The sequence below is a fragment of the Mus caroli genome, unplaced genomic scaffold, assembly GCF_978045245.1.
Source record: "Mus caroli unplaced genomic scaffold, Mus_caroli_1 scaffold_10, whole genome shotgun sequence".
NCBI classification, from domain to species: domain Eukaryota; kingdom Metazoa; phylum Chordata; class Mammalia; order Rodentia; family Muridae; genus Mus; species Mus caroli.
Window position 1 is genome coordinate 19,983,529 of NW_028227265.1, and position 13,747 is coordinate 19,997,275.

The 13,747-nt window shown below is 44.1% G+C and overlaps 1 protein-coding gene across 6 annotated transcripts in view; it reads right to left on the bottom strand.

The window, feature by feature from the left end:
* The window catches only part of Pmfbp1 (polyamine modulated factor 1 binding protein 1), a 59,435-nt gene that overhangs the window by 30,670 nt on the left and 15,018 nt on the right, over positions 1-13,747 (bottom strand). For 5 of the 6 annotated variants that reach the window (XM_021170694.3, XM_021170690.3, XM_021170691.2 and 2 more), the window contains 2 exons: positions 11,894-12,142; positions 8,265-8,486 (listed from right to left, as the gene is read on the bottom strand). In XM_021170694.3, the coding sequence (XP_021026353.1) occupies positions 8,265-8,486; positions 11,894-12,142 (471 nt within the window). The remainder of the gene's footprint in view (positions 1-8,264; positions 8,487-11,893; positions 12,143-13,747) is intronic. The other variant, XM_021170695.3, reaches the window with a different exon arrangement.

Sequence of the window (13,747 nt, forward strand, 5' to 3'; positions counted from 1 at the left end):
GGTCCATCCTTTCATCACAGCTACGAACTTTGTCTCTGTAACTCCTTCCCTGGGTGTTTTGTTCCCAATTCTAAGAAGGTGCACAGTGTCCACACTTTGGTCTTCATTCTTCTTGAGTTTCATGCGTTTAGCAAATTGTATCTTATATCTTGGGTATCCTAAGTTTAGGGCTAATATCCACTTATCAGTGAATACATATTGTGTGAGTTCTTTTGTGATTGTGTTACTTCACTCAAGATGATGCCCTCCAGGTCCATCCATTTGGCTAGGAATTTCATAAATTCATTCTTTTTAATAGCTGAGTAGTACTCCATTGTGTAAATGTACCATAATTTCTGTATCCATTCCTCTGTTGAGGGACATCTGGGTTCTTTCCAGCTTCTGGCTATTATAAATAGGGCTGCTATGAACATAGTGGAGCATGTGTCCTTTTTACCGGTTGGGACATCTTCTGGATATATGCCCAGGAGAGGTATTGCTGGATCCTCCGGTAGTACTATGTCCAATTTTCTGAGGAACCGCCAGACTGATTTCCAGAGTGGTTGTACAAGCTTGCAATCCCACCAACAATGGAGGAGTGTTCCTCTTTCTCCACATCCTCGCCAGCATCTGCTGTCACCTGAATTTTTGATCTTAGCCATTCTGACTGGTGTGAGGTGGAATCTCAGGGTTGTTTTGATTTGCATTTCCCTGATGATTAAGGATGTTGAACATTTTTTCAGGTGTTTCTCTGCCATTCGGTATTCCTCAGGTGAGAATTCTTTGTTCAGTTCTGAGCCCCATTTTTTAATGGGGTTATTTGACTTTCTGGAGTCCACCTTCTTGAGTTCTTTATATATATTGGATATTAGTCCCCTATCTGATTTAGGATAGGTGAAGATCCTTTCCCAATCTGTTGGTGTTTTTTTTTGTCTTATTGATGGTGTCTTTAGCCTTGCAGAAGCTTTGTAGTTTCATGAGGTCCCACTTGTCAATTCTCGATCTTACAGCACAAGCCATTACTGTTCTATTCAGGAATTTTTCCCCTGTGCCCATATCTTCAAGGCTTTTCCCCACTTTCTCCTCTATAAGTTTCAGTGTCTCTGGTTTTATGTGAAGTTCCTTGATCCACTTAGACTTGACCTTAGTACAAGGAGATAGGAATGGATCGATTCGCATTCTTCTACATGTTAACAACCAGTTGTGCCAGCACCATTTGTTGAAAATGCTGTCTTTCTTCCACTGGATGTTTTTAGCTCCCTTGTCGAAGATCAAGTGACCGTAGGTGTGTGGGTTCATTTCTGGGTCTTCAATTCTATTCCATTGGTCTATTTGTCTGTCACTATACCAGTACCATGCAGTTTTTATCACAATTGCTCTGTAGTAGAGCTTTAGGTCCGGCATGGTGATTCCACCAGAGGTTCTTTTATCCTTGAGAAGAGTTTTTGCTATCCTAGGTTTTTTGTTATTCCAGATGAATTTGCAGATTGCACTTTCTAATTCGTTGAAGAATTGAGTTGGAATTTTGATGGGGATTGCATTGAATCTGTAGATTGCTTTTGGCAAGATAGCCATTTTTACAATGTTGATCCTGCCAATCCATGAGCATGGGAGATCTTTCCATCTTCTGAGATCTTCTATAATTTCTTTCTTCAGAGACTTGAAGTTTTTATTATACAGATCTTTCACTTCCTTAGTTAGAGTCACGCCAAGATATTTAATATTATTTGTGACTATTGAGAAGGGTGTTGTTTCCCTAATTTCTTTCTCAGCCTGTTTATTCTTTGTGTAGAGAAAGGCCATTGATTTGTTTGAGTTAATTTGATATCCAGCTACTTCACCGAAGCTGTTTATCAGGCTTAGGAGTTCTCTGGTGGAATTTTTAGGGTCACTTATATATACTATCATATCATCTGCAAAAAGTGATATTTTGACTTCATCTTTTCCAATTTGTATCCCTTTGATCTCCTTTTGTTGTCGAATTGCTCTGGCTAGGACTTCAAGTACAATGTTGAATAGGTATGGAGAAAGTGGACAGCCTTGTCTAGTCCCTGATTTTAGAGGGATTGCCTCAAGCTTCTCACCATTTACTTTGATGTTGGCTACTGGTTTGCTGTAGATTGCTTTTATCATGTTTAGGTATGGGCCTTGAATTCCTGATCTTTCCAAGACTTTTATCATGAGTGGGTTTTGGATCTTGTCAAATGCTTTTTCCGCATCTAACGAGATGACCATGTGGTTTTTGTCTTTGAGTTTGTTTATATACTGGATTACGTTGATGGATTTCCGTATATTGAACCATCCCTGCATCCCTGGGATGAAACCTACTTGGTCAGGATGGATGATTGTTTTGATGTGTTCTTGGATTCGGTTAGCAAGAACTTTATTGAGGATTTTTGCATCAATATTCATAAGGGATATTGGTCTGAAGTTTCCTATCTTTGTTGGGTCTTTTTGTGGTTTAGGTATCAGAGTAATTGTGGCTTCATAGAATGAGTTGGGTAGAGTACCTTCTGTTTCTATTTTGTGGAATAGTTTGTGAAGAACTGGGATTAGATCTTCTTTGAAGGTCTGATAGAACTCTGCACTAAACCCATCTGGTCCTGGGCTTTTTTTAGTTGGGAGACTATTAATGACTGCTTCTATTTCTTTGGGGGATATAGGGCTGTTTAGATCATTAACCTGATCTTGATTCAACTTTGGTACCTGGTATCTGTCTAGGAACTTCTCCATTTCATCCAGGTTCTCCAGTTTTGTTGAGTATAGCCTTTGGTAGAAGGATCTGATGGTGTTTTGGATGTCTTCAGGATCTGTTGTTATGTCTCCTTTTTCATTTCTGATTTTGTTAATTAGGATGCTTTCCCTGTGCCCTCTAGTGAGTCTGGCTAAGGGTTTATCTATCTTGTTGATTTTCTCAAAGAACCAGCTCCTTGATTGGTTGATTCTTTGAATAGTTTTTCTTGTTTCCACTTGGTTGATTTCACCCCTGAGTTTGATTATTTCCTGCCGTCTACTCCTCTTGGGTGAATTTGCTTCCTTTTGTTCTAGTGCTTTTAGGTGTGTTGTCAAGCTGCTAATGTGTGCTCTCTCTAGTTTCCTTTTGGAGGCACTCAGAGCTATGAGTTTTCCTCTTAGAAATGCTTTCATTGAGTCCCATAAGTTTGGGTATGTTGTGGCTTCATTTTCATTGAACTCTAAAAAGTCCTTAATTTCTTTCTTTATTCCTTCCTTGACCAAGGTATCATTGAGAAGAGTGTTGTTCAGTTTCCACGTGAAGGTTGGCTTTCTATTATTTATTTTGTTATTGAAGATCAGCTTTAATCCATGGTGATCTGATAGGATGCATGGGATAATTTCAATATTTTTGTATCTGTTGAGGCCTGTTTTGTGACCAATTATGTGGTCAATTTTGGAGAAGGTACCATGAGGTGCTGAGAAGAAGGTATATCCTTTTGTTTTAGGATAGAATGTTCTGTAGATATCTGCCAGATCCATTTGATTCATAATTTCTCTTAGTTTCTCTGTGTCCCTGTTTAGTTTCTGTTTCCATGATCTGTCCATTGGTGAAAGTGGTGTGTTGAAGTCTCCCACTATTATTGTATGAGGTGCAATGTGTGCTTTGAGATTTACTAAAGTTTCTTTAATGAATGTGGCTGCCTTTGTATTTGGAGCATAGATATTCAGGATTGATAGTTCCTCTTGGAGGATTTTACCTTTGATGAGTATGAAGTGTCCCTCCCTGTCTTTTTTAATGACTTTGGGTTGGAAGTCAATCTTATCAGATATTAGAATGGCTACTCCAGCTTGTTTCTTCATACCATTTGCTTGGAAAATTGTTTTCCAGCCTTTCATTCTGAGGTAGTGTCTATCTTTTTCTCTGAGATGAGTTTCCTGTAAGCAGCAAAATGTTGGGTCTTGTTTGTGTAGCCAGTTTGTTAGTCTATGTCTTTTTATCGGGGAGTTGAGTCCATTGATATTAAGAGATATTAAGGAAAAGTAATTGTTGTTTCCTGTTATTTTTGTTGTTAAAGTTGGCATTCTGTTCTTGTGGCTGTCTTCTTTTAGGTTTGTTGATTACCTTCTTGTTGTTTCTAGGGCGTGGTTCCTGTCCTTGTATTGTTTTTTTTCTGTTATTATCCTTTGAAGGGCTGGATTCGTGGAGAGATAATGTGTGAATTTGGTTTTGTCGTGGAATACTTTGGTTTCTCCATCTATGTTAATTGAGAGTTTGGCTGGGTATAGTAGCCTGGGCTGGAATTTGTGTTCTTTTAGTGTCTGTGTAACATCCGTCCAGGATCTTCTGGCTTTCATAGTCTCTGGTGAAAAATCTGGTGTAATTCTGATAGGCTTGCCTTTATATGTTACTTGGCCTTTTTCTCTTACTGCTTTTAGTATTCTATCTTTATTTAGAGCATTTGTTGTTCTGATTATTATGTTTCGGGAGGTATTTCTTTTCTGGTCCAGTCTATTTGGAGTTCTGTAGGCTTCTTGTATGTTCATGGGCATCTCTTTCTTTAGATTTGGGAAGTTTTCTTCTATAATTTTGTTGAAGATGTTTGCTGGTCCTTTGAGTTGAAAATCTTCATTCTCATCCACTCCTATTATCCGTAGGTTTGGTCTTCTCATTGTGTCCTGTATTTCTTGGATGTTTTGAGTTAGGATCTTTTTGCATTTTACATTTTCCTTGATTGTTGTGCCGATGTTCTCTATGGAATCTTCTGCACCTGAGATTCTCTCTTCCATCTCTTGTATTCTGTTGCTGATGCTCGTATCTATGGTTCCAGATTTCTTTCCTAGGGTTTCTATCTCCAGTGTTGCCTCATTTTGGGTTTTCTTTATTGTGTCTACTTCCCTTTTTAGGTCTAGTATGGTTTTGTTCATTTCCATCATCTGTTTGGATGTGTTTTCCTGTTTTTCTTTAAGGACTTCTACCTGTTTGATTGTGTTATCCTGTTTTTCTTTAAGGACTTGTAACTCTTTAGCCATGTTCTCCTGTAATTCTTTAAGTGAGTTATTAAAGTCCTTCTTGATGTCCTCTACCATCATCATGAGATATGCTTTTAGATCCGTGTCTAGCTTTTCCGGTGTGTTGGGGTGCCCTGGACTGGGCGAAGTGGGGGTGCTGGGTTCTGATGATGGTGAGTGGTCTTGGTTTCTGTTAGTAATATTATTACGTTTACCTTTCGCCATCTGGTAATCTCTGGGGTTAGTTGTTATCGTTGTCACTGTTTAAAGATTGGAGCAGAAGCTGTGTTCCACTCACCAGCAGTTTCAAAATCCTGCGGCGGGGGTCGTGGGTAGCTGGCGGTACCCCGGTGCTGGTCCAGCAGGAAGAGGCCTGTGGTCCTACTCAGGCCGGTTTTCTGCTTCCCTAACTAATGCAGTCTCTGGTCCCGCATGCAATTGGATTGGAGCAGAAGCTGTGTTCCACTCACCAGAAGTCTTAAGATCCTGTGGCGGGTGTTGTGGGTAGCTGGCGAGTGTCAGCCGACCCTGCGCCCTAGCTACCCCGGTGCTTTTCTGACCGGAAGAGGCTTGTGGCCCTACGTAGGCCGGATTTCTGCCTCCCCAACCAAAGCAGTCTCAGGTCCTGCGTGATTGGACTGGAGCAGAAGCTGTGTTCCACTCACCAGCAGTCTCAAAATCCTGTGGCGGGGGTTGTGGGTAGCTGGCGGGTGTCAGGCAACCCTGCGCTCACGCTACCCCTGTGCTGATCCGGCCGGATGAGGCCTGTGGCCCTACTCAGGCCGGTTTCTGCTTCCCTAACTAATGCAGTCTCAGGTCCCGCGCGCAATTGGATTGGAGCAGAAGCTGTGTTCCACTCACCAGAAGTCTTAAGATCCTGTGGCGGGTGTTGTGGGTAGCTGGCGAGTGTCAGCTGACCCTGCGCCCTAGCTGCCCCGGTGCTTTTCTGACCGGAAGAGGCTTGTGGCCCTATGTAGGCCGGATTTCTCTCTCCTCAACCAGAGCAGTCTCAGGTCCCGCGTGATTGGACTGGAGCAGAAGCTGTGTTCCACTCACCAGCAGTCCCAAAATCCTGTGGCGGGGGTCGTGGGTAGCTGGCGGGTGTCAGGCAACCCTGCGCTCTAGCTTCCCCGGCGCTGATCCGGCCGGATGAGGCCTGTGGCCCTACTCAGGCCGGTTTCTGCTTCCCTAACTAATGCAGTCTCAGGTCCCGCGCGCAATTGGATTGGAGCAGAAGCTGTGTTCCACTCACCAGAAGTCTTAAGATCCTGTGGCGGGTGTTGTGGGTAGCTGGCTAGTGTCAGCCGACCCTGAGCCCTAGCTGCCCCGGTGCTTTTCTGACCTGGAAGAGCCCTATAATTCTTAAGATTAAATGTATAGAAGTTCCTCTTTAGACTGGACATAGTAGCATATTCAGTCAGCACTCAGAGGCTAGGAAGATCTCTGTGAGTTCAAGACCATCCTGTTATAGATAGAAAGTTCCAGGCTAGCCGGGACTGCATAGGCGAGACCCTATCTCAAAGCAAAAAAGAACTCCTATTTATAAAACCAGGCCTATAAAGGAAAGTGAAAAGCCTTCAGTGAAAACAAATGAATAAAATCATGACATTTCATGCTCCCCAGGGCTTGCTAATCTCCCACAGTAATATATGATGTGAGCGTTGGACAACGTACACATGAATTTCATCAAGAAGTCTAAAAATGCTCGAGAAAAGTTTGAAGTGCACAGTGAAGGAGGAAGGGCTACATGGTACTGTCAACAGGCTGTCAGTCACAGCCCCTGAGGAAGTCTGCCTCCAGCAGGAGGAAGACAGATAAGGGAGAGTCCTGAACCTTGTGTACCTCACCTTGGCTCCTGCAAGTGGACGCTTCAATTAGTGGGGGAGGGTTGGGATGGTCAGCGAATGATTCGGGGGGGCCCCAGGAGGGTCATGTACATAAGTGTAAAATTAAAGTCACATCTCATTTCCTATGCACATATGGACTGAAAACTAGAGACATAAAATTGAAAACTCACAAAACTAATAAAAAACAAACAAACAAAGCAAAAAACCTTTTTATGATCTTGGTGTCAAGGAGGCCTTCCCAGGTTTGTTTTTTTTTTTTTTTTTTTTCTTTTCCTTTTTCTTTTTCTTTCCAAAACAAGCTGTAAAGCCCGGAATCTATAGGGGTGTGAGAGTTCGACTCCATGGATGCTTAAAGCTTGCACATGATAAAAACGTCATTCATAAAGCCAAGTGACATGCTAGGGCGGCGGGGAATACTTGCAACATAGCAAAGAAAGTTTATTATAGATATTAAGACGCTCCCGTAAGTCAATACAAAAGGATTAAAACAATGAATTCAGTGGAAGATCCCTTTGGTAGTGAAAAGCTACGGAGGGAATCTTGTCTAGCTGTTGCGAGGGCTGCTGTTAGCTGCAGTCCACGTCAGGGCCTTTCCTGACTGCTTTGCCAGAGTCACAGAGAGGCAGCCCACACTCAGTAGTTGATAACACGCAGGTGGCCAGGTGACTTTTCCCCCAACTCCAGCTCTGGGACTTTCTGCAGCTCCCTGTCTCTCCCTGGAGTGGGTGGAGGCCTTTGGGAGACTGCAGGGCCTCTTTCCCCTTTGTGTAACCCTAGCTGTGCTCCACTGTCTCCTGCAAGTGAATGCCAAGATCTCTGTCTACAAACACTTGCATGCAAATCTACCTGGGCCTTTTCCTGGAGAACCCAACTGACTTCTATCAGGATTAGAGAGAGTGAGGATTGCATTGAGAGACAGCTCCTTGCCCCCTACCCTTTGGTTTAACACAACTTAGAAGGATCAGGAAAAATATATATATATAAAAGCTTCTTTTAATTATTCCTGGTGAAATTATTGAACGGTAGAACCATTTTGGTTTATGTGGCATTTATGTTCACTCAAAATGCGCACATCCTTTGATGTAGCAGTCCCCAGAATCATGGCTCTCTCTTTCCTCTCTCTGACCCTCCCGTTTCTGAGATGGGATGGGTCTTATGAAGCTGCCTTGAACTCTTTGTATGGTGCTAGGGATTGAACCCAGGGTTTCGTGGATGCTAGGCAAGAACCCTAATCAACTGAGTCCTGTTCCCTCTCTCCCGACCCCCAGATGCCTGGTTAGGAGTAATCTTAAAAGTGAGAGAAAAGCTGGAGACTGGTAAAACCCTGAACGCTTCCAAATTGAATGGTGGGAGGAACTCCTTTGGTGGGAGGTTCAAGTCTTGGGTGGAAGAGGCTAGGACCCATAGAGGGAACCACCCGAGAAATGTCTTCCTGCTAGAGCGCCTGGCTAAGGGATGTGGCTTAGGTCCTACCTGACCAATGAGTCCGCTGAGTTCCCCCTCCAGCATCTTCACTTGGCACTCCAGTAACTCTATGTTGCTCAGGGAAGTCTGGTACTTGTCCCTGTAGAGGTTTAGGCTCCTTTCTAGGGAGAGGATCTTGTCCCCCGCCAAGGCAAGCTGCTCTTGCGCCAGATGGAGTTTCTCCCCCGTGCTCTTACTATGAGTTCCCATCTCCTCCTCGTAGAGAATGACCTGTTAGTACAGGAGAGGGAAGCACACTGCAGCCATGCAAACAGCCAGCACAGATAAGACCATGAAGGCGTGTAGTGAGCACGTCTGAACTAGAAGCCTAAGTGAACAGCATTTAAGTATGGTGCAGGTCTAAGGGCCCCAGTTCAGTGTCAGACTGTGAACAATTGAAGTACTAAACAGGATGTCCTATTTAGTATCTTCTCCTGTTTTCTCTGAACAAACACCTGATGATGAACAGGAGTGGGTTTGAGCCATTCCCTTTGTTGAAAGGCCGTGGAATACCCATGTCCTTTCTTTCCTGAGCACTCTTTAGGGATCTCATTTGGAAAGCATAGAGTCCCCACAAGAACACAGTTTCATGTCGGCAAATTCCCAAGAGATAGAGACGGGCCATGATCTGAAGTTCCTCTGACATTTGTGTGATTCTTATGCAAATGATATCTTTTTTCTAATCTGTAATCCACTGACACGAATCTCTAGGATGTTCACAAGAGCATCACATCCGGTGAGGTAGGTCTAGGAGACACAGCCTCACCTCTCTCATAATGTTGAGGAGACTAGATTTTAAGTTAGCAAATGACTGTATGTGGTTGAGCGTGCTAAATTGCACGTCAAGTGTTATGAGTTCAAAGAGTCAAGGGGTGCATCACCGTGGAAGGCTTCACGTTGCTCCAAACTGTCCAATTTCTTGACAGAAATTGGCCCATTAATTAAGCTGGCTAAACAAATTGCTTCACATCTGAGATTCCTCTCAAGAAAGGATCATTTAGTTGAAAGTATCTCTTAGGGCAAAAGGAGAGGGGTATTTGATAGTCATGTATTGTAGCAGGAAGAATTGGTCCTACTTACATTTCTGTAGCACTATTTTAAAACATATTTATGTGCGTGCATGCACACATACACATGCATCTGTATGCAGTGTGTATATAGGACCAGCTCTGTGGGTGTCTATTTACATTGGTCTGAGGATCCCTGTAGACAGCAAACTCTGAGCATTCGCTATTTCTTTGTACACAGCCCATTCCAATTATAAGAACGTTTGTCTGTTTGCTCTTTCAACCAGAGGGGAAAGGCAGAGAAGATGAGACACACTGGCGAGTGAGTGCCCCCAGGAGTGATTGCCAGTAGTGGTATTGGGTTGGAAAGTTCACTGAGGAATGTTTTAGAATATCATCCAGAGATCTCCAGGCTTGAACCCCCCATTTGCCTAGAGCAAGTAACCCATTCCATTTGGGATTTGCCCTTCTTGATGGCACCTCCCTCATGCCTCTTAGAATTCCATGACTGCTCATATGCTCATCTTAGGGTCTTGATGTTGGCAGAACCCAGCCTTGGACAGGGGTGTGGTGCTTCTGTGTTAATGGTGTCGAGAGAGGTTGGCAGAATGTTTAGAATAAATTTTGCAGTGCTTTCTCCTCCAATTGAGGTCTGGCAGTGACCACTGTGCCAAATCCTATCCTCCTTCCTAGCAGCTGAGCGTTTATTTGATTTAGACTGGGGGCAGCAACATGTCTCCTTAAAAATGACATTTCTTGGCTCTCTGGGAACTAGCTGTGGTCATGTGGAGTGCGTGCGCATGTGTGTATGTGCATGCATGCATGCATGTGTGTGTATGTGTGTGTGTGTATGTGTGTGTGTATGTGCATGCATGCATGTGTGTGTATGTGTGTGTGTATGTGCATGCGTGCATGTGTGTGTATATGTGTGTGTGCATGTGTGTATGTATGTGTGTGTATGTGTGTGTATGTGTGTATGTGTGTCTGTGTATGTATGTGTGTATGTGTGTGTTTGTGTGTGTATGTGTGTGTGTATGTGTGTGTGTTTGTGCATGTGTATGTGTATATGTGTGTGTGTGTGTATGTGCGTGTGTGTGTATGTGTGTATGTGTGTGTGTGCATGTATGTGTGTATGTGTGCGTGTTTGTGTATGTGTATGTGCGTGTTTATGTGTGCGTGTGTGCATGTGTGTGTGTATGTGTGTATGTGTGTGTATGTACATGTGTGTATGTGTGTATGTGTGCGTGTGTGTGTATGTGTGTGTGTGCATGTGTGTGTGTGCATGTGTGTGTGTGCGTATGTGTGTGTGTATGTGTGTGTGTGTAACTTTTGGCAAGTGTCCTTAAAAGAATGGTGTGCACTTTCTTCCCATCTTCCCTTTCACTTGGGTTATTTGGAATAATCATGTGATTGCTAGAGCTCTGGCAGCCGCCTTCGGTGACTGAGGGAATGGATGTCTTGGGTGGATGTGGTGACAGAGTTAGAAGCCAGACTTTAGGTCTGTGGTGATACGTGCAGTTGTCATAACGGCAGTGGGTCACCCATCTCTGACTATCAGTAATAGCTCTTTGTGGTCCTTGTTGCTAAGTAGCACCTCCAGCTAACTTGGGGGTTCCTTTATCCAAGCTGGACTCTGGCTTAGGGTGCAGAGAACAGCCAGTCCGCACACTTAAGAGCTTTATTAAACCACAGTTGACGCTCCCAGACTTTCCCCAAATGGCATTTCGTTGGGATCACCTTTCTTCCTTCCCTTCCCAGTTATTTCCAGCTAATTCCTTCTAGGCTACAGTCTGCCCTTTACAGAATTTTCTATACTTCCTCTAAGGCCCCCTTTAAAGTCCCCAGAGTTAGACTTTTAGCAAAAACACTGTCTAAAATACTCCTCAGAGATTTTGTTAAGGCTGAAAGAAGCAGCTGTCAGGGGAAGGCACACCCATGAGTCCTGCCTGCCCTATTACGTAGAAGCACTGTGCTAAGGCTTTCTGCGTCCCTCCTGCTAAATCCATCTCGGTTCTGTGGGTCCTTGGAATTTACTTGGGATTTCATAGGCATGCTGTTCTTTGCTTAAAACAAAAACAAAAACCCAAACAAACCAAAACAAACCAAAAACCATTGCCCTGGAGCGTCAATATAAGTGAATGTCCAGAACCTGCTAAGTCTCTAAGGCTTTCTCCAGCCTGAAGAAACAAAATGGCTCTCAGTAACCACTTAGAACCAGCACTGGACCAGGGGCTGGGCGTCTTACCATCTGTGCAGCTGACTTTCCTAAATATACTTGATTTAATGGGCCTTTTGCTTTTTTTTTTTCTTCCCCCTCTGAGAGACCTGGAGTCTCTTGTATTTTAGGATGGCTTCTCATGCCACACATGTGTGTACACAAACCCTGTACCGTACCCCCACACCCCATATACATTAACACTGCTTATCTCCACCGAGTCATGCCAGTCCATTCCGTTTCCCTTTGTTAATCTTCAGACCGGTCATGAACTAAAGAGGGAAGGCTCTTAAGCCTACTCAAGGTGGTGCAGAGCCCTCCCTTTGAAATGCAGTGCTTGCTATATGTCAGGCAGCGTCCGAGCACTGGAGGTACAAGGGCAACCTGGGACACATCAAAGGTTAACCTCATGATACCTCATCTTCCTTAAGTTTGCAGTGACGGTGAAGAACAAGAAGGTCGGAAGTCTGCTTCTCCAGGATCGACTGGTACTGCAGGAGAGAGCAGTAGGAAGCCTGGAGCTCCTGGGTACGGAACTCCAGTTCCTGCTGGAGGGTTAGCAGCTTCTTCTTCAGTTGCTGGAGTTGCCTGAGATGGTATTGCTTATTGACCCGGAAGTCCATCTGGTTGTCCGTGAATACTAACGTCTGGGCTTGCTTCTTGTTCTGCAGCACAGACAGGATACACAGAAGAGGGTTAGAAGGCCACAGAGGACACAGCCACACGTTGGCTTTGATGCTTTCATGCACACAGAGAGATTTATAAACATTTCACTACATTCCCCAAGCACCCACTCACTCCCTGTTCCTACTCTGCATGAAGGAATCTGAAGAAGAAAAGATGCATCCCCAATCCAGAGGGGGAAAATCACATATATAAATGATCTAGTGAGACATGGTTAATCCTGTGTATTCGTGTTTACCTATACATAGAAAGATGACGAGCTTGACCTGGGAGGAAGTGAGTTTTGGGTCAATGGTTCTTGGGCTGAATTTAGTTATTACAAGTACCCAGGTAACAGAACACTGAAATTGCTGGGTTCTGAGGCTTCTGGAGTGTGGAAGGCAGAAGACAGTGCTAACAGTTGGGCACCTATTGTCTCTCTTCGAGAGAGATGTGGTGTGGTAGATGGTGTTTATGTGTGTGTTCTCTCTCTTCCCCCCTCTCTCTGTCTGTCTCTCTCCCTCTGTCCTTCCTTCCCTCCCTCCCTCCCTCACTGCCAGTACAGTCTTTCAAAAGGCTTCTGAATCTTTGAACCCCGGGCGCCCCCTCTGTTCTAGGCTTGCTGGGAGACAGTTCCTGAGTTATTTTTCCAGGAAAATTGAAGTTGCATTGAAAAAAAACTGAAGCACATTGGTGCTTCTATGTTTTCTTATCCTTATTCATTATGACAATGACACGGGAAAGAGAGGAGGGTAAGGAGTTGGGCTGGGTGGTGGACCTTAGCTTCCATCTTTCCATTCATCCTTCAATGCTCAGTTCACAGCCCTCTCTTCTTGTTAGGTTTACCTAAACTGCCTTTGAATCAGGACCGCAGACCTACCTGGCAACTTGATGTGGTGTTTCTTATTTTTGCTTGCAATTATTTCTGTGTATCTTACATTCTACTTTCATTATAAACTCCCACAGAGGAATGGCTATGCCTGTTTCTACAGGGCATAAATTGGAGATTTACGGCTAGGTATTTGGATAAAAGAAATGAAAGGCTGGCCTTAGAAACTCTTACATAGCACTTCCCAATACTATGCCAGGCATTTTTCAGGAGTCTTCCAGGCCAGCCCCAGCTCAATTCTTCCAAGTCCTGTGTTCAAAGTATGTGGTATGGTTGGCACTAGGACCTTGAAAACCATTTTTGTATTGAGTACACTGGATGAGGGCTGATGGGCAAAGCAGTAGGTAGCTATAACATGCGGCTTAGCCTAGGGCAGTGGTGGGCTGTCTTCCTATGCTCAGATGCGTGTCTTTATGTAAAGGAGGGCAGTCATATTGGCTGGTGTCTGGGAACTTAATACGAACTGCCATGCATGAGCTTCTAGTTACAAGTCTGTCATGGAGGTCAGGGCGACCCTGGTTGGTCCAAATTCAGTCCTGGCTCAAGGCTAGGGTCACAAAGCACTGGGCTGCAGCTCTGTGTTGTCATTCCAAGCCACAGCTTGGTCTCCGTAATGATTTCTAGGCTTGTCTGTGACTTTGTAGGGAGAAAAGACTGGCTTAGAGGAGGGAAAAGAGGTGGTAACTTCACTAGCATCTCTCGTGTACCACGTGATGTA